The 24247-nt window shown below is 40.7% G+C and overlaps 1 protein-coding gene across 3 annotated transcripts in view; it reads left to right on the forward strand.

The window, feature by feature from the left end:
- Positions 1-24247, forward strand: part of PITPNM3 (PITPNM family member 3) — a 344601-nt gene that overhangs the window by 280709 nt on the left and 39645 nt on the right. For all 3 annotated transcript variants that reach the window (XM_075074008.1, XM_075074009.1, XM_075074010.1), the window contains 4 exons: positions 7183-7372; positions 10978-11097; positions 19679-19860; positions 23245-23417. In XM_075074008.1, the coding sequence (XP_074930109.1) occupies positions 7183-7372; positions 10978-11097; positions 19679-19860; positions 23245-23417 (665 nt within the window). The remainder of the gene's footprint in view (positions 1-7182; positions 7373-10977; positions 11098-19678; positions 19861-23244; positions 23418-24247) is intronic.

Raw genomic sequence — 24247 nt, forward strand, 5'->3', positions numbered from 1 at the left:
CAAGTAGTTGTAAGGCACAAACAAATGCTAAGCGTGCATCAGCTCTGAAAATCATGTACTAACATTAATAAAACTTCTTATTTTCAAGCAAATAAAAACCTCCTGATGAGGCCCGTGGAAAAACCTCCATTGTCTCCAGTGGTGCAGAATCCAGCCCTTATGGAATTGGTCCCATGGGTTTATTCACATAGCTAAAGGCTGAAGGATGTTGCCTATGGGAAATTTTTAAAATACCATTAGGTTCAGTGTCTTATACTGCTCAACTAGTGAGTGATGTGCAAAAGAGCCTCCTAGACTTTTGATGTTTAACCCAGAGGCCTTAGCAACATGGATTTAAATGACAAGCCAGTTCAAGATGAAGTACTCCATCAAAATGTAATGCCTGACAAGTATGAGCTGCTTTGAGGTTTACTTATGAAAATAATTACTGTAATAGATGAGATGCTGTCCAAATTAACTTTGGTAAAAGGGGACCACAGTTCGAGAAACAACAAAAGCAAAAATGGGGAAGAGGAGCATAACATGGCACTGAGTGAAATGACACTTTAAGTGATGTATCACGGTTAATAGTGCTGCAGTTTCACATTTGAGTTCATTCAGAACTCTTTGGTGATACCATCTGGCCCTGGTGACTTATTACTGTTTCATTGATCAATTCGTTCCAAAACCTCCTCTGCTGACCCTTCAGTCTGGGACAGTTCCTCAGATTTGCCACCTCAAAAGAGTGGCTCTCAGGTTGCAATCTGACATTCTGAAGGAGCCATAATGTTAAGTAATGAATTTAATTTGCAGAGTATCTAGGATGTATTTTCTCATTTCCCCTCTTTTGTCTAGAAAATACCAAATGGCAACAGGTACTAACTATTTCTTTTCTATTCATCAATCTAGAAGTCCTCTGAGACAAACCTCTCTCTCTCTCTCTCTCTCTCTCTCTCTCTCTCTCTCTCTCTCTCAGGATGAAAAGTTGATGCTTTACTTCACATGTCCTTCAGCTGGTGTAAATGGACATAGCTTATTTACACCAGCTGAAATTTGGTCCTATGATTGACCCTAAAAAAATAGTTCCATTGAGTTTAATTGCACCAGTTTACAACAGGCGTGAGAGTTTCCCTGGTTGTGTGGTTGTAGGCAGTGGTACTGAAATGCATGTTTTCAGCACCTCAGTTTCTCTTGGTGGAAGTTTACAATCCTCCTACTTCCTAATTTTATCTAAGCCCCCAAATATCTATAGACAAATTCATTTGTGTGTTGCCTGGAGGTTGACCAATTGGGACTTTGGAGTGGGGTTACAGTCAAAAAAGCGACTGTTAAAATGATATCCTCTTACTGCTCTTTGCTCCCTAAGTTTTTTAGCTGTCACATCCATTTAATTTACTGATTTAAAACCAAACGTTTCCTGCCTTCCTTTCTCGAGTGCTATTGTTGGTGGGGAAGCCATTGTGAAGTGTCTGCATTAGGAAGAACATAGCTTTACTTTCAGGTACTCGGCGAAACCTGGGTCAGATCAGTGTAGCTGCATTGTTTTACACCAGCTGAGGATCTGGGTCTCCTATTGGAACTGTCATCTAATGGCCTGATTCTCCTCTCTCTTAGGCCTGGTCTACATTACCGAGTTTGGTTGATGTAAGGCAGCTTACGTTGACCTAACTCTGTAAGCATCTACACGACAAAGTTGCTCCCACTGAAGTAATTCGCGTACTACATCAACCTAATAACTCCAGCTCTGTGAGAGGCATAGCACTTAGCTCGATGTAATTAGGGCAATGCAGTGTCTGTGTAGACACTGTTACTTACATCGCCTGTTGGCTGCTTGTGGGGGAGCACTTAAGTCTGGTGAGGAGACACATCACCAACAGAAGCGCTTCTGGTGAGGAGACACACCACTGACAGAAGGAGGGTAATGTGGACATGAAAAACTGCAGTAATTACTATGGTGGCTGCACATCCATCTACCTTAGGCCAACTTAATTTTATAATGTAGACAAGGCCTTATTGGTCTTTCCTCTTTTTTTTTTTTTTCCCCACTGTTTTACTTGTGCAGCTTCACAGACTTGAAGAGAAATACTGTTGGTTTCCACTAGTGTCAGGGCTCAATCCTGGAAGGCGCTAAGCACTCTCTGGCCCTGATCCAGCAAAGCACTGTCAGAATATAAATTGTCCCATTTCACTATCCGTGTGCTTTGCTGGATTAGAGTCAGAGCGCTCAGCACTTTGCACAACTGATTCTTAAAGGAAGAAGGAAATCATGTTTTACTGGTGAGGTAGGGAGCACCCACAGCCTGCGCTGATAGCAGCACCTCACAGGATTGGCCCCAACATGTTACTTGGAAGTTAAAATGAGTTCTTGGGTTCATAATCCATTTTAAAACTAATTTTAAAATTACACTATGCAGCACATGTAAAACGCTAGTATTCATGGCCTGCGATCTGTCCCTTACCCTACTTCCTGCTAAGAAGGGAACTGCACACACACATGGCTTGGCTTTTGAAACCAACCTCAATTCCCTAGTGAAGCTAATGGGAGCTGCAGGCCACTTCTACCAGCAGATCAGACCATAAACTTCTAATTCTCCCACATGCAACAATAACTTGAGGGAAGCTCTAGCAGGTAGGTTAGCACAAGCATTGGTGCATAAATTGGTCCCTCTGCCTTTTCCTCAAGCACCTCTCCCCAAAGAAGTCAGTCAGAAGGGACCCGCATGGGGTTGTGACCTGCATCAGCTAGCATTTGAAAACTATTTTGCTAACTCCCTCTGTTGGATCTTGAATATTCTCTCTCCCACCCCTCAGCCCCCATTATATACAATCTATTACTGTTGCAAGCAGCTGGCTCTCTGACATATCATTTGTGCCCAGTCAACGGATGCGCTAAAGCCTAGCTCTCCAGGGTCCTGAATCTGTCTCGGATACATCACTGGCAGTGGATGGAATGTGTCTGCAATTGCAACATTATTACAATTAATGGCTTCACCTGTCCCCCCCCACCCCCCGGTGATTTCCTTTCCTCCCCACTCCACCTCCGCTTTGTGAATGCAGCACTTCCAAACTGGGGCATGTAAGGGCTTCCTGCAGTGCTCTGCCAGTGCACCAAGCTCACAAGGCTTTGTGTTTGTCTCTGACATCCTACCTGTCTCTTGTGATAAAGAGCTTCCCCTTTTCCACCGTCCTTTTCAAGTGCTGCTTTTTCGTTTTCATTGTGTTTATGATAAGAAGAAGAAAAACCCTCCCCTTACTTGACCTTTGCAATAAAAGAAAAATAAACTGTTCTTTTCCAACCAGGTAATTATTTGTAATTAATTAACCAGGAATTAATTGCTGAACAGCAGCTTGATCAGATTCCTTTGCTTACTCATGAGAAATGTTGCTGGCTATTTTTTTTTTAACCCTCTGCTTTTGTATATTTCTCTTCTGGATTTCATTTTGCATCTTGCTTTTATTATGTAGATGTGATTTTTTTTTTTCTCTTTTGAAAATTCCCATTCTAAATGATTATTTTGGGGGCTTTTTTAAGTGGGTTATATGGCTAAGGAGGCCTTTTTATTTTATATTTTTAAAGTTTGGGTTTTTAATTTTATTTTATTTTTGGCACTGGTATTCAGCAATCTGTCTGCTTTGCATTTGGGTAGTCTAATCCACTGGCAGAGTGAAGTCATGTTAACTGATAAATTGATGCTGCCTGGCAGAGCAGCTGAGCTCCAGGTCATTAAAAATGTTGAACTTCTTAAGATGCAAAATATCTGTCATTTGAGTGCTTTAGCCCAGGCTAAACATGGAAATTTGGAGTGAGGCTTAGAGGAAAATACAGACTAACCACTGCATTTCAGAGCTGTAAGTAGTTTTTGTTTTTCTTAAATTGCTTTTATCTATGGTGGTGGTAATAGATCCATAGATCTAATCCCATCTCAAATGGCACATGGTTGAATATTGTTGTAATGTAATGTAATGAGGAACCCGTTGTACTAAATCCAGGGCAAGCAGATAGTAACAGGGAGTCCCTGCCCTGAGGAGAATATATTCTAAAAAAGAGAAGGGATGGACAAAGGAAACGGGTGCCAAGTGGACAGATGGTGATATGCATGTGTCTGGCTAGTTCCTTTTTGTGTGTGGAGTTGGTGTGTTTGCCTCCTGGATGAGTTAACCTGAGTTCTTTGACTGACTCAGCACCTGTCTCACTATTTGAGTTTGGGTGCAAGTCACTTACCATATCTGAGTGAAATTTACTTCACCTTCACTCCCCTCCTCCCCCACAAAGCCTTATTCTTTGAGCCTTTTGCGGTGAAATCCAGCCCCACATACCTCAAATAGAGGCCATGGTACAAAGTGATAGAGTGAAATATTTTTTCACACAATGGATAATTGGGCTGTGGAACTCATAGCTGCAGGAGGTCATTGAGGTTAAGAATTTAGGAAGAGTCAAAAAAGGGATTGGACATTTATATCACAAGAATATGTAGAATTAAAATAGATAATGCTAACAGAAGCTTAGATGGGATATTGAAGATCATGCTTCAGGCTTAAGCCAATCTCTTACTATGAGAGATTAGGCAAAAACCAATTGCAGCAAATCATCTTGCATCTGCCTGCTGCAGGGTTCTTATACTCTCTCCCAAAGCATCTGGTCCTGGCAACGGTCAGAGAAAGGATATTGGACTAGAGAGACCTTGAGTCTGATCCAGTTTGGCGATTCCTATGCTCCTGTTCCTGTACAACTGACCCACTCCAGCATTCATTTGTTCAGCCTATAGTATCCTCTGCGGTATTTCTGTGCATTGTTAGCCCATAAGGTAATGTTTCTGTGTTGCTGGCGTTCTCTCCATCTGTCTAAACTGTGGCATTATGAGATGTGCAGGCCACCCTGCCACCAGGGTGAATACAATTCTGTGTTCAAGTGACTAAAATGGGTTATAACTGTACTGACCTCTCAGGGGTGGTGCAAGGCATGATTCATGGGGGCAAGCACTTTGAGGTCTGCAAGTGTAAGGGTATGTACTGCTGCAGAAGTACTATGGTATTATAAGTGTATCTTATAAAGAATTATATGGGTTAACCCAACTTGAGAGAGAACTACTATAGAGAGGGAGCGTTTACTGTAGGATTGAAGGGTCGAAGTGTCCAAAGTAATCTAGGAGATTTACACACACATCTGCCACTTACAATTAATGGAAGATGTATGTCTAAAGCCCTTAGGCTAAAATCTCAGCCTCAGTTACTATCATTTCATTTCAAGGGGCCATTTAAGGTGAAGTTGTCCATTAACATCCTTCTGGTCATGGGGTGGGAGGAAGTGTGTGTGTGTGTGGGGTGGGGGTGATGGAATGGAGGGGGGGATTGCTAGTTGGCAACTTCACCTTGAATGGTCCCTTGAAATGTGTGTTAACGACTTATGCTAAACAATCTGTTCCACCTTGTATTTAGCTGTGACACTCAAGTATGTTTCCCAGACCCAAAGAGCTCTATGTAAGCTTGAAAGCCTGTCTCGCTCACCAACAGAAGTCGATCCAATAAAAGATATTACCTCACGCACCTTCTCTCTCTCACATCCTGGCTGTGACACAGCTACACCAACACTGCATACAACAACGGCAGAATTAATGGTGTCATTTGAAGTTTATACAGGAATTAAATATTTTTTTGTGTTTTGTTTTATGTTTTTTGCTATCTTTCCCTGACTTATACACACTCAGCAGTCCAAAAACTATTATACTGAAGGAACCCCAGTAATCTTGCCCAGTTAGTGTTTTATACTTTGGTTACTGGAAAAGACTTCAGGTAACTTTAAGAAGTATCTTCTCCATATCACTGCACTCTGAGATCTGGTTGCTTTTTCTGTCTGATTACCAGATGCAGATTACCCAACCACTGTAGCCTTCTGTTTCTCAGATGCGGGGCTTGTTTTGTTCCCTTCCTCTTAGCTGTTTGTTAATTAATCATAGCAAACTTCAGGGATTGACCACCTAGATCGCAGATACTGTTTATTTTTAATGTCTAAACTAATTCGCTTCAAAATCTGATCCTACACATCTCCGTGCTTGTTTCCCCATGTGACATGGTGATGCTTACCTGTCTTGTGAGGTTTAATTAAAGTGCTCTGAGACCTTTGGATGGGAAGTGCAAACAACTTTTATTTATGAAGTCATGAAGTCTTTGGTTTCTATCTCTGCAGCTTTGGCTGAAATCCAGCCTAATTTTCAAAGTACTTCTGACCTTATATTAGTCTCTAAAGGTGCATAAATGTATTCTGAGAACTTGGCATGAGGTGATATGACTTGCAATTTCTGCTCTCTGGGAATTGTTTTTTCCCCTTTACTTTTAAAGATCATCCAAAGCATGACTGACAGGTTGGTACTGGAAAATGTGCAGAAATGAAATCTAGACTAAACATAGAGGGTTTAAAACAGTACTACATTAAAGTGCACTAAGGAACCTTTAGTGCATACCAGCAGGTTCTGCACAGACTCAATTAATACACAATATGTTCGTGCGCTTTAGAAATCAAACCCCTGTAGAGAAAATTACCTCAGATAAGCCCTCAGAAAAAACTGGTATCCTAGTAAGTCTAAGCATCTGTTTTCAAGCCAGTCGCATTCTTTTGTATAATGCTAATAGGTGAATGTTTTAAATGTTTCAAGACATACGAGTTAAAACTACTGTTATGTAATTGATCAGATAATAGGCTGATCTTGTTCTGTCTTTTGGAAGGAATATTGTCAGGTCAGATTTTCTCCAAAATTATACAAACTTTTACAAAATCTCATCGACAGAAATGTTTCTGTATTTTTTAAAATAATTTCAATGGGAGCCATTCATTTGGAAGACTATCATATTCCAGTGCAGCACCTGCATCCTATCCACTGTTGTATTGTGATAATGTATAAAAACCAGAAACTGAATCTGTTTTCTTCTTGCATTTGTCTCGGCTTCTGAAGTAAAAATAAGGAGCGTAAATGGTGAAGAATAAATCAGATTTATAAAAAACCCTTCCTTTCTAACCATCTAAAGCAGTGTCAGTAACACAGATCAGGAAAGCCTAGCTTTTAAACAGATGGGGTTTTAAAGTGACTGTGTTTTGTACCAAACCTGCATCGCCCAGGATCATTTCAATTTAATACACTCACATTAGGGCTGTAATACTGTGCACTTCCTTTTGTTGCATTTTCCTGATGACAGTATCTTCTTCTCCAGCCTGAATCCCTACAGCTATGATGAGAACTGCCTGAGCAGTAGTGAAGACCACATCCCACTGGCTGCCTTGCCCTTGCTGGCCATTTCCTCCCCTCAGTACCAGGATGCAGTTGCCATGGTGATTAGCAGAGCCAACCAAGTTTACAATGAATTTCTCAAGTCTCCAGATGGGACTGGTTTTAATGGACAGGTAGGACCACTTCTTCCTATGCCAAAGAAAAGTGCTTTGGGCAAGGCTGAGTTTCCATTATTTTAGGCCATTGCATTGCGTGTATCAAGTTAGTAGTATGGGGCTGACACAGCAAATGGGATAAAGCAGTGTTAGCATGGCAGTGCAAAATGTCTGTTAAGCCTCTGTGTGCATTTCCCAGACCTGAAGAAGATCTGTGTGTAAGTTCAAAAGCTCTCTTTCACCAACAGAAGTTAGTCCAATAAAAGAGATTTCCTCACCCGCACTGTGTCTCTGTTAAGCCTCTGAGGATTCTCAGGGTGAACTAGGAGCTTCCTGAAACCTGAGCAGTGTCAGTTTGAGCTGGTAACTCATGCAGTTAATAGAAAGCACTGGACCTAAAGGTGTGAGAATAATAGAATTTTTGGTTCATTGGCAATTTTAAAAAGTTTAAAATAAATATTTGGGGTCAGACCAAACACTAAAATGTAGAAATTTGTCAACAAATTGAAAATCTGAAGAAAAAATGTGTTGTGGGTTGAACAAAATCTGAAACACTTCATGTTGCAAATGTCAAAACAGAATGTTTTGGGGTTTTTTCTGACTTGTTCTCTCCGCCCTCCTCCCGCGCCCTCCACCACCACTCCAAAGCGAACAATTCGGCAACACGAACACACATTCATAAAATGGTTTGGTGTGGTTGAATCTGCAATTCTCACCAGAAAAAGTTTCAGCTGAAAAATTTGCTCAGCGCTAGCTGTACCTACTCTCCTAGCTAGTTCAGTTCCTAAATTTGTATAATCCCTTTGCAGATGATGGAAGTTGAGGGACCTCAGCACATCTCTGATTAGACCATAGGGAATCAAACATTCAAGTACTGGTATCCCCGTCTCTTGTCACAGTGTCAGTAAAACCACAGGGAGGAAGCATGATCTTATGATTGAGGACTCAGGAGATCTGGGTTCAGATTTTGGCTCTGCCAGATTCCTTTGCATGACCATGGACAAATCACTCAATCTCTCTGAGCCTGATACAAATCCCAGTTAAATCAGCTGAAAGATTTGCATGAAGTTCACTGGGTTTGGGATCACCACTCTCCTGTAGCAACCTGGTCTCTTAATGGGGTTACTGATACTAATACTTGAGGATACATTTATTACTGAGTGTGAAATGCTGATGTATGTTTGTGATGGGCCTTTAGAGGTCTAGCTAGATACAGTTGTTTAAGTACAGCGAGGTTTCAAAGGCTCTGAAAGAAGAAAAGATTTTTAATCTGAGGGTACAGTGTAATCTTCTGAGGAAAGCATGAGTCTTATTACACAAATTATTTTTTTCATAACAATAACAGGATTATACTGTGGCATATCAGTTTTTTAACCTAAAATTTGGTTTAGAGCCAGTTTAATATCTGTAGTAAAAATATTCTTGCTTGGAGCTTAAAAAAAAAAAAAGAAACCCCGGCTATTATGACAGAACATTATGAAAGGTGAGATTATGAGAAGAAAAATTATACCAATTACAGAGATAATTATAAAAACAGATCTCTTCCAGTAGAAACTGAATTTTAAGAGGTTTGTTTTTCTTTAGGCCAAAGCTACAAAAAAGGCTTTTTTTTGAAAAACATCTATTGATAATTCACCTGGGAGTGTATAAACGATCTCAGTATATTTTTCATGTTTCTACCACACAGGAGAAGTACTGATATCATTAGAACGAAAATGTTGTATTGTTCATAGTCCATTTTGGCAACTGGATAAAAACATCAGATTCACCTCTAAATATATAGGTCTCTAGTTATAAAATATGTACAGTATAATTCAGTGAAACTGGACTGGGAGTTGGGCCTTCAGTCCTATTCCCAGCTATGCCACTGACCTGCTGTGTGACCTGGACAAGCCACTTAACGTGTCTGTGCCTCAGTTTCCTTTCTCACCCTTGCCTCTCTTGATTACGTACTTTACAAACTCTTTGGGGCAAAGGACTGCCTTACTCTTACAGTGGGAGGGGGTAGCTATCCAGACTATGTGCCCATCTGAGACCCTAGCCATGTACTCAGGTTGGCTAGCCCCACCTGCCACTCATGCCACTATAGTGACATTCTATTTTTAGCACACAAGCTCTCATCGAGCTAATGCACGTATGTCTCTCTTTGAGGTGGGAATCACACCTCCAGCTCCAAGGGTAGATGTACATACCCTAAGTGCTACTCGAACACTAATCATCATCATCAAGATGAGAGTTGTCATGTTAAGTGCAATGAGATGTCATTAATCCTCACAAAACATGCTGTGAATGTAGTGTTAAGGTTCTGTGTAGCCAGGTGGATTTTCAGTTCTTTGTGGTGTGATACTATTATTAAATTAAAAACTCACCTAGGATGTGGGAGAACCCTGTGTTGCTTGGTTCAGAGCAGTGACTTGAATCTGAGGCCTCCACATACCGCTGCAAGTGCCGCAAGTGTGAACACGCTATAGTGCAGGCAGCTGACAGTGCGGACACACAACAGCGGTTTCCCTTCAGCGCTCTCTGAGCAACGTTGTACCTGCTGGCGCTGTAACTCTGCCAGTGTAGACAGATTCTGCGTCTCCTGCATCCATTACCACTGGGCTATTGACTATTCTCAGGGTCGGGAGCAGGGTTGCCCACCCTTTCTCTGTCTCTTTGTGGTTTTGACCAGAAATTCCATTCTGGACCCAAGGAAGCTTCCTGGTGAAAGTTAAGTCCAAACTCATATGTTCACACATACAGTGTTGGTTTTGATGCATTTTTTTGACTAAAAATAAGTTTTGTTGAAAAATCCCTGACCAACTCTAGTCATGATCATAGTGGGAAAATTAATGCCTTGGGGTGGGTATTATGTTGGGTGTAACTCTTGCTTATGTTGCAATTTTGTGGGGAAATACACTTGAGCAACCTTAACTCTGTTAAATAAGAGTGTGGGATTATAGAGAGAGAGGAAAAATTACAAATCTCTGCCACCATGCTAGTGAATTCAGTTTCTCTAAACGTTACAATCTCATTCTAGTGCTATAGTCTGAACCATAAGAAATTATATACCTGTGTGAAATCTGTCTTTTGGCAACTCATTTCACAGTTTGAGTCACTTGCTTTGACCAGTGAATGAGAGTGTATTTCTGCTTACAAATCTTTGCTAGAAATCCAGTTGAGGGCTGTCTTGATCTCTTGGAAGAAATGAACAACCCAGCCTGTGTCTGCAGAGTGCATTAAATGGATTGAAGCATAATCAGCCAGATTCTTTAGGGATCCAGACCCTTTGTGCTGGATTCTGGCTTTTTTTTATTTTATTTTATTTTTTTAAGGAGCCAGCAGGGATTACGGCTAGTGCTGGGGAATTCCCTTCTGGTGTAAAGCTGATGGAGGCATAGGGTGCATGTTGATGGGGAGAGGAGGAGTGGGCAAGTGGCAAAGTGGCGATATCTATCTCGCACTGTAATGGGATCCACCAGAAACTTTGCAACCCTCAGCTGCTGCAGACTAGTCCCCAGGACCAGGGAGCTGTAATCAGGCTCCATGATGCCACCCCCCTTGCCTCCTGTTTTGAGTCAATGACTCTGGCTGATAAATATCACTATGTCTGACTCACATGAAATCTCCTATTCCTGCAGGTGTGCCTCATCGGTGACTGCGTTGGAGGAATTTTGGGGTTTGACGCCATCTGCTACAGTGCTGGCACTGCGGGTGAGAGTCAGAACAGTAGCAGGAGAGGGAGCCTCGGCAGCATGCAGGTAAAACTCCATGGGTTCGTTCCCTGGATGGAAGCCAGCTGGCGCTATGAAGCAGCTTTCTGCAAAAACAAATACAAAGGGTTGGTAGATTGCAGTAGTGCTGAATATTTCAGCTGTTGTTTTCAAGTAAAAAGTCATTGAGGTATCGAAAAACTTTCCAACTTCAGGTTTAGAATACTTGCAAGTCGTTAACAAATGCTTTATTGGCGAATCCATGGGGAGGGGTCATGGATGCCTTTCATGTATCCCTAATTGTGATTTTTACGGTATCCTCTCCCAATAATCTCAGCCAGCTCCTGTCTATCACTAAAGTCTGCCTTTTTTTTTTTTTTTTCACCATAATTTCTAGAATTCTTAATGCTGCTGCTGGAGGCTAATGTTGCATTAAGACACGCTCGGAAGTGTACTTTAATGGCTCATTGAAAGCACGCCTTGGTTACACTGGGGAATGCCAGTCAGCTGAGGGTCATGTGAATGGAGCACTAAGCACACTCTGGAGTCTCTAAATGAATCCTGTTCTAATGAGAAGCTCTAAATTCAGATAATTTTTTAGATGTAAATCTGCTTTAAAAAGTAGTTTGTGATAGAAAAAAGCAGAATTAGGTTTTTTTATTACTATTATGTTAATGTTTATGTTGCATTATTGATGTTCCATTTAAGAAAAAAAATCCAAGATAAATTTAACTAATTTTATGTAGTCTGAACAAAGTTTCTGGGGACTTCAGAGGCAGTGGGTATGTCTTCACTGCACACTAAGCCTGGGTTCTCATTCAGGTTTAAGCCCAAGCTCCCCCTTCTGTCCACATGCAAATCAATCTGATTCGGGTCAGCAAGCACTCAGGCCCTGGATGCTAGGACCCTGCTAGTGGGGCTGGTTGGGACCCAAGTCACACTGCAACTTGGATCCAAGCCCTGTTATTTTGCTGTGTGGATACCACTCAAGCCCCAGACCTAAGTCAGAAGGTCCACATAGTGCAGTATGGATTTACTAGCAAGGCTGTGAGACCCAGAGCCAGCAATTGTAAACCCAGGTTTACAATGCAGTGTGGACACTCAAGTGCAGGCTTGAAAACACCGAGTCCACAAGCCCAGGTCTCTCTGACCCTGATTTACAATGCAGTGTAGACATGACCAGTTGACAGGGTAGTGGACTATTTAGGTTTCAAGAGATGTGGGTTTTATTCCTGGCTCTGCCATGGGCCTGTTACGAGATTCTGGGCCAGATCCTTCATCTTTTGGTTCTTCCGTTTCTCTGTCTCTCCAACGTTGATAACAAGACTGATATCTTTTGTTCAGCACTTTGACATCTATGGATGAAAAGTGCAATATAAAAGCTAAATGGTATTTTTATGAAGAAAAAAAGACATCCTCCTAATACTTGTGGGAAAGGAAATATTCCTAAAACAAATTACCCCATAGTTACATTGCTGACATTTCTCAGCAGCTAGCCATTCTAGCAGTGCACATTGTCGAGAAATGCAAATCTTAGGTCCTTATCCTGCAATTGGATGTCCAAGAACTTCAGTGGGATTCTGCAGGGGCCATCATAAATCCTACTGCAGGACTGGATCTTGGAAGTGCAAATTATTTATACTCTTTTTAAAATGGAAATATTTTCAGCATAACAGTCACCCTTTCGGCTTGTCCATGTAACTTGACTCTCGTCATTCCCTTCACTTTATCCTCCCATTTCCTCCTCTACTCCTTTATATCCCCTTTCTCTTCTCTGTATTTATGTCTTGTCATGATCCCCACTTTCCTCTCCCCCTTCTCACACTTTTTTCTTTTTTTCCCTTTCCCTTTCATCCTCTCTCACCGAACCTATTCATGCGTTTCCCCACGGGGCAGGAAATATTAAACAAACAAACAAACCAAAACACTTAGGGTGAAATCCTGGCCCTATTGAAGTCAAAGGCAGTTTTATCCTTGGTATATCGTCATCATTGATTAGAGCTTGTGCCTGGTCTATACATCTATCCGACTTTAGGGGTGGCTTGGGCTGCTTTGAACTTTTCCCTTCTCTTACACAGACAGATTGAGAGTACTTAAATAGGATCCAAATGGTTTCGGGGAGTGGAAGTTCAAAGCGACTTTGCTGTCTGCGAGTACAGTTGAGCAAAACAGTCAGGATACAGGCAGAGGGACATGGCGTTTGTCTGAATTATGTCAATCTGAGCAGTGCTGGTCCTTATGTGAGAGGAAAGGATGCTACTTTATCTGTGCAGCATTTATTTTTATTATTTTTCACCTGCAAAGCAGACTTGTGCAAGATCAACTGAAAGCAATCATAAGGAACCTTTCGAGCTTATTCAGTTGGATTTAGCACCTGGTCCCGAAGGATGCTCAGAAGCTGTTGCCAGGTACTTCATGCCTCTCCAGACTGGGGCATGTAAGGAGGAGATAGCTGTAAACGATATCTCTGTTGCTTGTGACTGAAAGTTGGCACTGATGTTTGTTCGTTTGGCCAAGGCAGACTATAAGTTTAGTGGCCCTAAATCTATATCATAAAAGAAGCCATTAACATCCATACCAACTGGTACCCTTGTTGGGAGGCCTAGCCCAGAGTGGATCTCAGAAGACAGGTCAAGGATCAAATAGGCGGATTCTGGTGGAGAGGAGATGATTTTTTTTTTGTAAGATCTCCAAGGGAGGGGGTTTCTCTTGTCTGTTTGTATTACACTCAGCTCCCCTCCCACTAAGACCATTGGGTGTTACCTTTATATAAAAGTTATTGATGATAATGCTTGTGTTTTTACCTTTTCTTGGGATAAATAGAAGAAGTCAGTTTCCTGGGTTCTTAGTGCCAGCAAAAGACCTCATAACAAGTTTACATAATAATTTGTACTGTGGCAGTCCTCACAATGTGTTAGGTGCCTTCCAAACATAAAGCAGGACACCGTTCTTGCCCCAGGAGCTTACAGTCTAATCAGATAATCAGGTAGAGAAGATGAAATATGAATTCCAGATATTCTTTCTTTGAATAAGTATCAGCTACCCTCAGCTGTCCCTGCCTACCAATTTACTGGTGTTTCAGTAGAAATGGATTTTAAGGAGGGGTTTACGGTGGGGGTGAGGGGGTAGATTTTTGTTTTGCCGATCCCAAGGGTATTCGTGAAATGAAATGAATTGGGTATGAGGATGGGAATCCTATACTCTGAATCATAACCAGGAAAGAATTTTATGACCTGATTATAAACCCTGAAAATAGAATAAAATGAGATTTATATAGCTCCCTTCATACTGCAGTTATTCCGAAGTGCCTTATAACAATAAGTTAGAGAAAGGGTACTACAGAGACCAGTATGTTCTCTGAGTAGCGCACAGCCTTGAGCATTAGAAACTTGCACTACAGGAGTGTATGTTTATATATTATGGCAATGTAAATAGGGAATTATAATAGAAATGCCAATCAAAATTCACCTGCAGCAGCATTGGAATGTGCCACTGTAATTTCTCTGCTGCATTTGGGTTCCAGTATGCCCAGAATTACAATACGAGTTCTCATCATACACAGAAAAATACATGTTCCCAGTGCCTATCATGTATAAGCCTTACTAGACAAGTATTTGAGGAGTTCGCTATGCATTCTAAGGGAGTATAGGGAAATAAGTATATTCTGCTTTGAGCAGATTAAGAGGTAGGTATTATTACTTACACAGCAGTGTACATCTGTAAATATCAAAGTGCTTTACAAAGGAGGGCTGTGTCATTATCCCCATTTTACAGTTGGAGAAACTGAGCCACAGAGCGGGAAAGTGCTGCAGAACTGGGAATACAGCTCAGTTGTCCAGAGTCCCATGCCAGGACCCTCCCCCATGAGAACACACTGTCTCTTAGAAGATAATTCTGTTCTCTCTTGCTGATGCTGTTAAAATAGCATTCTGAAGCATTCAAGATCTTATTGAAAGATGTTGATTTGACAGGGTTTTAGCAGGTGGCTCAGGGTTTGCTTCCAGTAGTAATAAAGGGGTTTTTGTAGGTGGCTGGTTGAGCTTCTGTTGAATTGATTCTTTTAATGCTGCTGAGATTTAATTGTATTACCGGCATGTTAGGGCGCCTAGAGCTTTGGAGAGTGGTGTTTTAGTTATTAATTAAGTTGAAATAACTAAATAGTCTCTTCAGCAATCATCTCAGCTTTCTTCTAACAGAGTATGTTTGGTGATTCCCCCCCTCCCCGCAACAATAGTTTAATTTGTTTCGCAGAATAGTTTCCAAGTATGGTTAAAATAAATGTAGCAATTTGGCACAATATTCCCATGCAGTGTATGAGAGACAAATGGCCATGAATCTGACCCCAAGTAGTTAAACTAATGAGATTTGAACTCCAGCAAAGCTTTTCAGCTAATCTTTGGAGACGTGACATTATGTTGTTTTAAATTTAAAAAAAAACAACCCATGTATTAGAATGAGATTAAATGTAACAAGTCATCTTTGCCTTAGCCTCAGTGTGTTTAGGCATTTTGGCACAATATAGAGTCTCTAAATACTGGTAGTGTTACATGCTTCTGCCCTTCTTCACAAATGGATGGAGATATTGTGGCAAAAGTGATACAGAACAAAATTACAATTGCAAATGACTGGATGGCTTAAGGGGATCCATTTCTGAGTAACAGAACCTGTAGGTTACCAGCTAATGTCTAGCTTGGGTCAGTAGTACCAAAAAGCCTTTCCAGTCTAAAGGCTGTTTAGTAAACATACATGAACTGAATTTGGCCCCAGTTCAAATCCCATTGGGCAGGTTGTCCACATGATGAAAGCCAATCTTCTAATGGGTATTGCTGGGCTCTCTTCCTTGCCTATCTCGGCAGAAGGACCAGTTATTGAATGCACACATTAATAAAGCTGCCCTCTTAGTTGTCCCTCCAGTCTCTTTTCTTGAGAGTGTGGGCAGGTTTACAAGGAAGCTTTATATATTCTATGGGGATAAACAGGAGTTCACTGTGGGGTTGTGGATCTGGAATAGTTCACCTGTAATGGATTCACATACAGATTTGAAACAATAATAGGCCTATCCACACGCTTGCTGAGAAGCATTTTCCTTGTGGCATACAATGGCCTCAGATTTGTGGGTCCATTTTGGCTGCACTGCCTTATCAGAGAGGTTTTGACTTCAGTGCTATGAACCCCTTAACTCAGAATTTCTTTCTCTTTGTGGTTCAAGAAATGTAGATGCAAATTCCCAGTTCTGCCGCAGATGTTCTGTGTGACATTCATTGGGCAAGTCTCTTAATCTCTCTGAGCCTCAGTTCTGCATCTGGAAAACAGGGATAGTAACACTTCCTCTCTCCCACCCTTTGTCTGTCTCATCTCTTTAGATTGTAAAGGCTTTGCAGAAGGACTTCTGTCACTGTGTTAGTACAGCACCCAGCACAATGTAGCCTTGATCTCAGCAGGGGCTTCTCCTGAAGTAAACCATAAACAATGATTTTGGAAACATTTCAATATTATACCATTATGTCCCTGGGAGGGGACCCTAAGGGGAATGGAAAGCAGGGGCAGGGGAGAGTTGTGTAGGGACAAGGGATGGGATTCTGCCCTCAATGAGGTCACTTGTAAAAAGTCCCACCTACTTCACTGGCCTGTGGAAGATAGAGAAAGAAGAAAGTTACGAAATAATTAATCCCTTCTCCATCCAGACTTGTTCATTCCTTCCATACACTCCCCTCCCTCCTCAAAACCTCATCTGAAATGCATGTGCTTTGGCAGCTACATAAAATGTAATCTAAAAACTAGATGATACTGGGGTTTCCTCCTACTCTGTGGGGGGAGGGGGGAAGAAAAGGGACGTATCCTGTTAACTTAGATTAGTTTTTTCACTAAATAAAAGAGCTACCACATCTGAACAGGATCCAGCTCAAACAGCAACATCATATCCAGTAAATAAACACACACTATGGAAATGCCAACTTAATGATGGTGGTGGCAGACCTGCAGCAGGAGTTTGGATGATTTTCCACTCTGTATTGGTCTAAGATCATCAAACTGTGCAAATAGTAATCGCACAGTGATTGCCTTGTGACCCAGCGGAAGAAACCTGGACGCAGGTTTTAATGATGCTCAGTGGGCAACTGTGAACTGCTGCCAATTTCCAACAGACTGAAGAGACCTGTAACTTCCGGTGCCACTGGTCATTCTTTTGCTTAACATTCTGTTGACCTAGTTCAGTGGTAGCACAAGGTAGTGTCTAAATATTGCTGAGAACCAGGACAGCAAAATATACACCTCTACCCCAATATAACACAACCTGATATAACACGAATTCGGATCTAACGCAGTAAAGCAGCCCTCTGGGGGGCGGGGGGCTGCGCTCTCCAGTGGATCAAAGGAAGTTCACTATAATGCGGTTTCACCTATAACGCAGTCCGATTTTTTTGGCTCCAGAGGACAGTGTTATATTGGGGTAGAGGTGTATGTGGGATTAAATAGAAATAGGTGTGTTTGTATTGAGGTATTGCCAACTCCAAGTATTCAAAAATTGAGTCTAGCCCCTAAGAAAAATGTGATATTGGCATAAAAGTGAGATTTAAAAAAATTGGATTGATTGGCCTTCTGGCTTTTCATTTTAATTAATTTGGCTATTTTGGAGATTTTAGGCTGTACATTTGCAAGCACCTGTGCACCCAGGAGGACTAAAATCTTATTTTTTAAACAAAATATTAAGATTTTTGTGTATTCACATCACTCCAGAGTCTTGGACTTTAATACAAAATATTACAAGTCTCATGTTAAAATTGTGAAAGTTGGCAACCTGATGATATTCTCTGAAACTATCTTCACAGTGCTGAGATGATGTGACAATGAGAATTATAAAAAAGCTTATTATTCAATTAGATGTTTAAGTGCTTTATCCAAAACCTGTTGAAGTTAATGAATTATAGGAGGTATGTCTAAGGCGCTAAATGATTTTGCTCTGTATATGTGTGTTGTATATATGTGTGTGTGTGTGCACGCACACACGTGTGCTGTGTCCTCAATGCGTTTTGTGTGTGTTAGCCATAAATATTCTTAAAAATGAATTTATAGGAAGGAAAATTCATCAACGAGAGTTTCACTGTAAGAGTGTATGTTGATTTGCTGTGCAGATAAGAGATTCAAAGGCAAATTTAAAAATATGATGAATTGCATAATAAGAATTGCATGGAGACTCTATTGTTCTCCACATTAACACACAAGAAGCTCATGTTAAGCAAATAATTTTTTATTTTAACTTTACTTCTGCCTATGGCATGACACAGAGCCCACTCATAGCTCCAACGGGCAGCTCTTTGTTCTGATCAGCATTCAGGGCCCCAGATTCCTATGTGAAGAGTGATCCTTTGAAATCCTTTTGTTTGAAACCCAGCACATTGCAGCTCCTCTACACAGGAACTAAGGGAGGGCGTTAGCTATGGCATTACAGATAGCTGCAGTTTTAAGCCAGAAGTGTCCTGGGTAATGAGGAACTTTAACAGTGGACTTGGCACCATCTGAATTCTGCTGCAAGTTTGATGCAGCTAGCAGGAGAACTTTCCAAGAATTCTAACTGTGTGTTATTTCTGATTATTAGTGATTTTCAGTTGTTTTACTGCAGGACTAATTGTTTCTATGAATATGGTGGTGCAAAAGTCATTAAGATGATGATGTTGGTTATATTTTATCAGTCCATGAATGGTAATACTGCATAATATGAGCTAATAGGATATGGGTGAAAACTGATAATTACACTGTTACAAGAGGTTCTTTGTGTCAGAAGGTTTTCTCCATGCATGGTACCAATTTTCACATGCTTATAATTCTGTTAAAATAGATGTTAGGTATTTTTACCTGTTCTTATTTGTTGAAATCAAGTTTAAAAAAGCTTAAATTTGATTCAGACACAATAATTACATATGACCAAACCTTTGGAGGCCTGAAGTAGGCAGATCTTACGTATTCACTGCAGGATTCAGCCCATTGGAATTTGCTTTGTCAAGCAGGGCTTTGCTTGTGTGCAATATATTGCCCGCTGAAATTGATGCAGGGTCGGAGCAGGGTTTCAGGAGAAAGATGGTTGTTAAAAGGAGCTGGTAAAATGAACAAACCGATTAATGTTCAATCCTATTTAAAGTGATCTCTGCAGTATATAGGCACCGCTGACTTCGCTGTGAGTGGCAAGTGGTCAGTATCTTTGAAAATCAGGCCTCACATCCATGGGCCATGGAGGGCTATTCCATTAACATATTTCAATGTATTCTGTACACTTGGATCAAGGCCGCTTATGTCTGTCTGTTATTTAAAGGGCACTCAAAGGACCACTGAGCTCAAGGATCTGGACTTTTGATCGGGTCCCAAGCCCAGGAGGGGGGTTCCAGGATTAAAGTTGTCGTACAAGTGACCCTCCCATTAGCTGCCCTTCTCCCCTAGTTTGCGTGACACACAGCTAAGACAGACATCCAGCCTTCTCTCAGCCTCCTTATTCTTACCTTGGTAGAGATCACAGCTAACAATTCTACCCTCTGTTGGATAATACAAGACAACTATACAAATAGAACCGCTTCATATTAGCTGTGTTTTATTTTGGTCGCTTTTTTAATCTCCCTTTTGCTTTGTTCATTCTTTGAAGGATAATCCCCTCTTAGCAGAGGATTCCAGTCTGGGTGGCAGCAAACGCCTAAGCAAAAGTAATATTGACATTTCGGGAATCATGGAGGATGAGGAGCCAAGGCAACCGTTGCCAAGGAAACAGAGCGACTCATCCACTTATGACTGTGATACTATATCCCAACACCATGCTTTCTTGTCTAGGTAACTAGTCCTTCATTCAGTAAAAGCGATAGGGTTGCAATTGAACGTGGAATATTAATACAGTCAATGCGAGAGTAATGGCATCATTTATATAACCCACGTAATGTTGCTGCAGACTTAGTTTAAGCCTTTGCAGCTACTCCAGAAAAATGTAGATATTTAATTTTTGGAGGGTGGGGCATTGTTCTGGACCAACTCAGCTGTATTTTTTAATTCAGCTTTTGTTGACTGGTGTGAATTTTGAATACAGAAATTGAATGCAAAAAATCCCAGTTTGTATAATGCACCTCTCACAAGTCAAATCAAATGAAGACTTGGCATTTTTTTGGAATTTTTTTTATTGTTATTATTTAGCCCGATCTAACTTTCATTAGAAGCTTTGCATGATTCTCCAGAGAATTAGGAAATTGACTTTCGGTGCTCTCAGCTGTCTACAAACTATTCAGGCTTTTTTGAAAACCTCCATAAATCTTCAGTTTAAATGAATAAAAAGTAATCTTTAAAGGAAGCTTACTTCGCTTCCCTAAATCCTAAAAAAGAAAGCTTTTAACAATATATCTAGCAGGGGAGGTTCATCATTTCCTTTGTCTGTCTGTCTCTCTGTCTTTACCTACCTAATTTAACTGCTTGCTCGAGTATCTGTATCCTTTGTGCTTTATTTTTTCTTTCTGTTTGTTCTTTCTTCCTTTGTTTCGTTGGGGGTGATGCCGATAGAGAGAAAAGCCCCATTGTGTGCTCCCAAGTTTCAGTTCTGTGACAGCTCAGGTACAGTGCAGTGTACACCAGCCTGTTTTGTCAGTAATAGCTCAAGGTAATTTTGTTCTATCTCTTTGGCTGCAGTCAATGCATTCTTTGCTTTGGGTTCCTTGATTATTCTGTTTGGTTTTCACATCAATGTGCTGCTGTTCCTTTCTGGATGCCAGGTCCTTACATTTTAAAGTACCTTCCTGCTTCAACAAAACAATGTGTCTTTTTCCATTTGTCTGTGACACAGAATTTGTCAAGAATTCTAGTCCATCCCTTTTAGCTCCCTGTGTAGCAGCAAGAAACTCCCAGGCTATCTAATCTGAACTCTCCATTCAACCCATTTATAATAGAATCTGGCTCAACTGAACTAATTTATAAGGTTTTGGCATCTGATCTCTCTTGCTTACAAATTGAAACATCAAAATATTGGCACTCTTCTTTTCCTAATACCTATAGAATATATTTTGCAGCTAACATGCAAATAAATATATTAAAGAAAATCCCCCCCAGTACATTTATGTTTTCACAAAAGAAAAAAAAGCTCACCTTTTTATTAAAAAAAAAAAAGATAAAAATAACAGTGTATGCCCCGTTCTAATGACAAGCATTTGATCTTCAGTCTTTGTTCATCAAAAGCAGACCATGACATTCTACACGCCTAGAGATTTATTAGTTTAGAAAAATATGAAAGGGAATACAACAGAGCTTCAAATGTGAAGATAGAGAATCATTTGATTAGCATTAATAATGTTAAGTGACCAAGTAGTTCTGAATGACCTTTTTGCTATAATTTTTGCCTAATCTGGTTGATTTAAATAGTGGAATCCGGATATATTTTAGCTTGGATGGAGAGGTGGGTATTGGCAGAAGTGTAGTGAAGAGAAGGGTTCTTAACAGGAATGTATTTCATACTCATGGGGAAAACAAGATAATACAAAAAGCAATATAACAGTCCTCCTTAAAACTTCCGCGTTTCAGTTTCTAGGTATTTACAGTTGTTTTAAACTGAAAACTATTAAACTTATAAGTACATTTTTGCCTATGCTTATACCCCCCTGAACATTTGACACCCCACTCAGAATTCTGACTCTTCAACCACCAGGTTTGCACAAATCTATTGCAAGGTAGCATGGAAATGCACAGATTGAGGATGAAAAATATTCTGAGATATGTTTTTTAAAAAATCAGTGTGTTCCCCCAGCATGTGCAGCAATTTAAAAAGTTTCAGTTTTCTACATATCAGTTCCATGTAGGATTATTAATAATTATTGGGTTTTTTTTAATTTAGAGATGTTATCCCAGTTTGGATAATGAGATGACTGGGATACCTCCTAAGCATGGAAACTTTCTTGTTCTATATACTTCGACATGTTTGTCTTGGCTACTTTGTGCTAGCTTCTCTTACCCCATAGTGTAGCAATGATGCAACATGGGGCCAATAACACAATTTAGGGATGGAATGGTAACTCTGCACTGCCCAAGCAGAAGATGAGTTTGACTCCTGGATTCATTCTATTCTGCATGACTGTAAACTCAGAGGCACTGTAGGGGTGCTAAACTCTGTCCTTAGTGGTTTGGGTTCAAAGTGTCTTATCTCTTCTCAATGAGAAGATCAGGTACAACATTGATGGGCTCAAGACAGTACCATTAAGTTCTCAGGTTGGAAAAAAGGCCTGGTCTTTACTCTGAGCGCAGGACTGTGAGCCAGGCACTGCTGACTTCTAATCCTGGCTGAGCCTCTTATGTGCAGTGCGGTCTACGGTAAATAATTTGAGGCCTGATTTTCAAAAGTTGATAAGCACCCAGAACTTCATTGGAAGTCAGAATAGCCTGCGTCTCTTAAAATTAAACTCTTGACTTCTCTGGGCCTGGCACACCACCATTCTGATTTGGGAACATTTTACACCAGCTTTGCACAGATGTGAATAGCGAAGTAAGATGCTAATCAGTAGAGAATCCATTTTCTCTTTAAAAAAAAAAAAAAGGGGGGGGGCGATAATGATACTTCCCTACCTCAACTGTTGGTGATTTGAGGGTTAATATAAAGTTTGTACATCACTTCACAATGCAGATGAAAAGCTAGACTGCTGCTTATTATTAAGTAGATAGCTGCACAGCGGGGGTGAAAAGTCAGAGAAACCCTCATGGACGTGAAGATCCTTGTAACACCAAAAGCTCTCATTTGCAATGACATTTTTTAGTCAGATTCTTACACAACTTGGGTCCATTACAATTTGCAGCAAACACTTTTCCAGTGAATTCCTGTATGTGGCTTTAATTATTTTTTGGGGGCACAGGGGAGTAGTCCTGAGTCATGCAGTGCCCACACAGCTGTCTTCTATGCCAAGTATTTTAACTGCAGGGAATTACTTATCTTTGACAGTAGCAGATTTACTATGTATCTGCATCAGAAAATAAAATATTCCAGGTGACTGTAACAGAAAGAATGGGAAGCCAGTATGGTTAGGGTGTGGCTTTGCTGTATGATTGTCTCATTATTAAAGCAGAAAATTTGGACCTACAGACCGAGACTGGAGTTTTCTAAGCAGCCCCTCTTTGAAGTAGAGCCTTTGCCCAGCAGAATGGAAAGGGACCTCTGGTTTATTGCTGTTAAATCAATCCATTTTCCTTGTTCAGTATCCACGCGAATGTTATGAAGAACGATGCAGACTTTCCTCCTATGAGCAGCTCCAGTCTCTCAGAAGTAAACCTGGGACGGTTTGAATTTGAAGTTTCAGATTTCTTCCTGTTTGGATCACCGCTTGGTTTAGTACTGGCCATGAGGAGTACTGTTCTGCCTGGACTGGACGGTAAGTGCTTTTCAAAGTTTGAATACTGGCAGCTTAATGGCCAGTATGGGCAAAGAGAGGTACACACTGTTCCATTAAGCAAAATTAGAGATGAGACAGTAGATGAATTCCTACCTGTAAGGGACCAGTATGCTAAAGGTCCCAATTCAGCAGTGATATAAATGTAGGGTTGCCAATTTTGGTTGGACTTATTCCTGGAGGTTTCATCACATGACATAATTTTTAATTAAAGACTAATCTTTAATTCTTGGAGACTCCAGGACAATCCTGGAGGCTTGGGAACCTTATGTAAATGCCATCTTAAGCAGTGACACTTGCACTGTTTTGGTATACAGTATTTGTACCAAATCCTGCTCTACTATTTACCAATGTAAATCCAGAGTAATTTTAATGACCCCAGTGCAACTAAGCAGAATATGGCTTTAAAGTGTAACTTGCAACATTTTAGCTTTCCGTGGGGAGCAAATCCAGCCCCTGGTATAAGTGAGCTCAAACTGATTGGGCCCAGAAATATTGAGAAATGGTGCAAATATAAATTGTAGCCACCTTGCATAATCTCCTCTCGGTTTGCTTTCTGGACTGTACACACCTGTGTTTGTTTTCTTGGCAGGTAAGCTGCACTCATTTTGTACATCAGTCATGACACACTGGGGCATGTTAGGGTTCTATACCATTTACACCTGTTTTCTGACCCATTCACCCCTCATGTGTAACTCATACCACTGCTGGCTATGCATTGCAATGTCGTACTGCTACAAGCATATACATAAATCTAATTGTAGGAATGGTCCCTGAAAAAGTGCCCCAAAAATCACCTCTGAATTTGGCCC

This window comes from Chelonoidis abingdonii, chromosome 20, assembly GCF_003597395.2.
Source record: "Chelonoidis abingdonii isolate Lonesome George chromosome 20, CheloAbing_2.0, whole genome shotgun sequence".
NCBI classification, from domain to species: domain Eukaryota; kingdom Metazoa; phylum Chordata; order Testudines; family Testudinidae; genus Chelonoidis; species Chelonoidis abingdonii.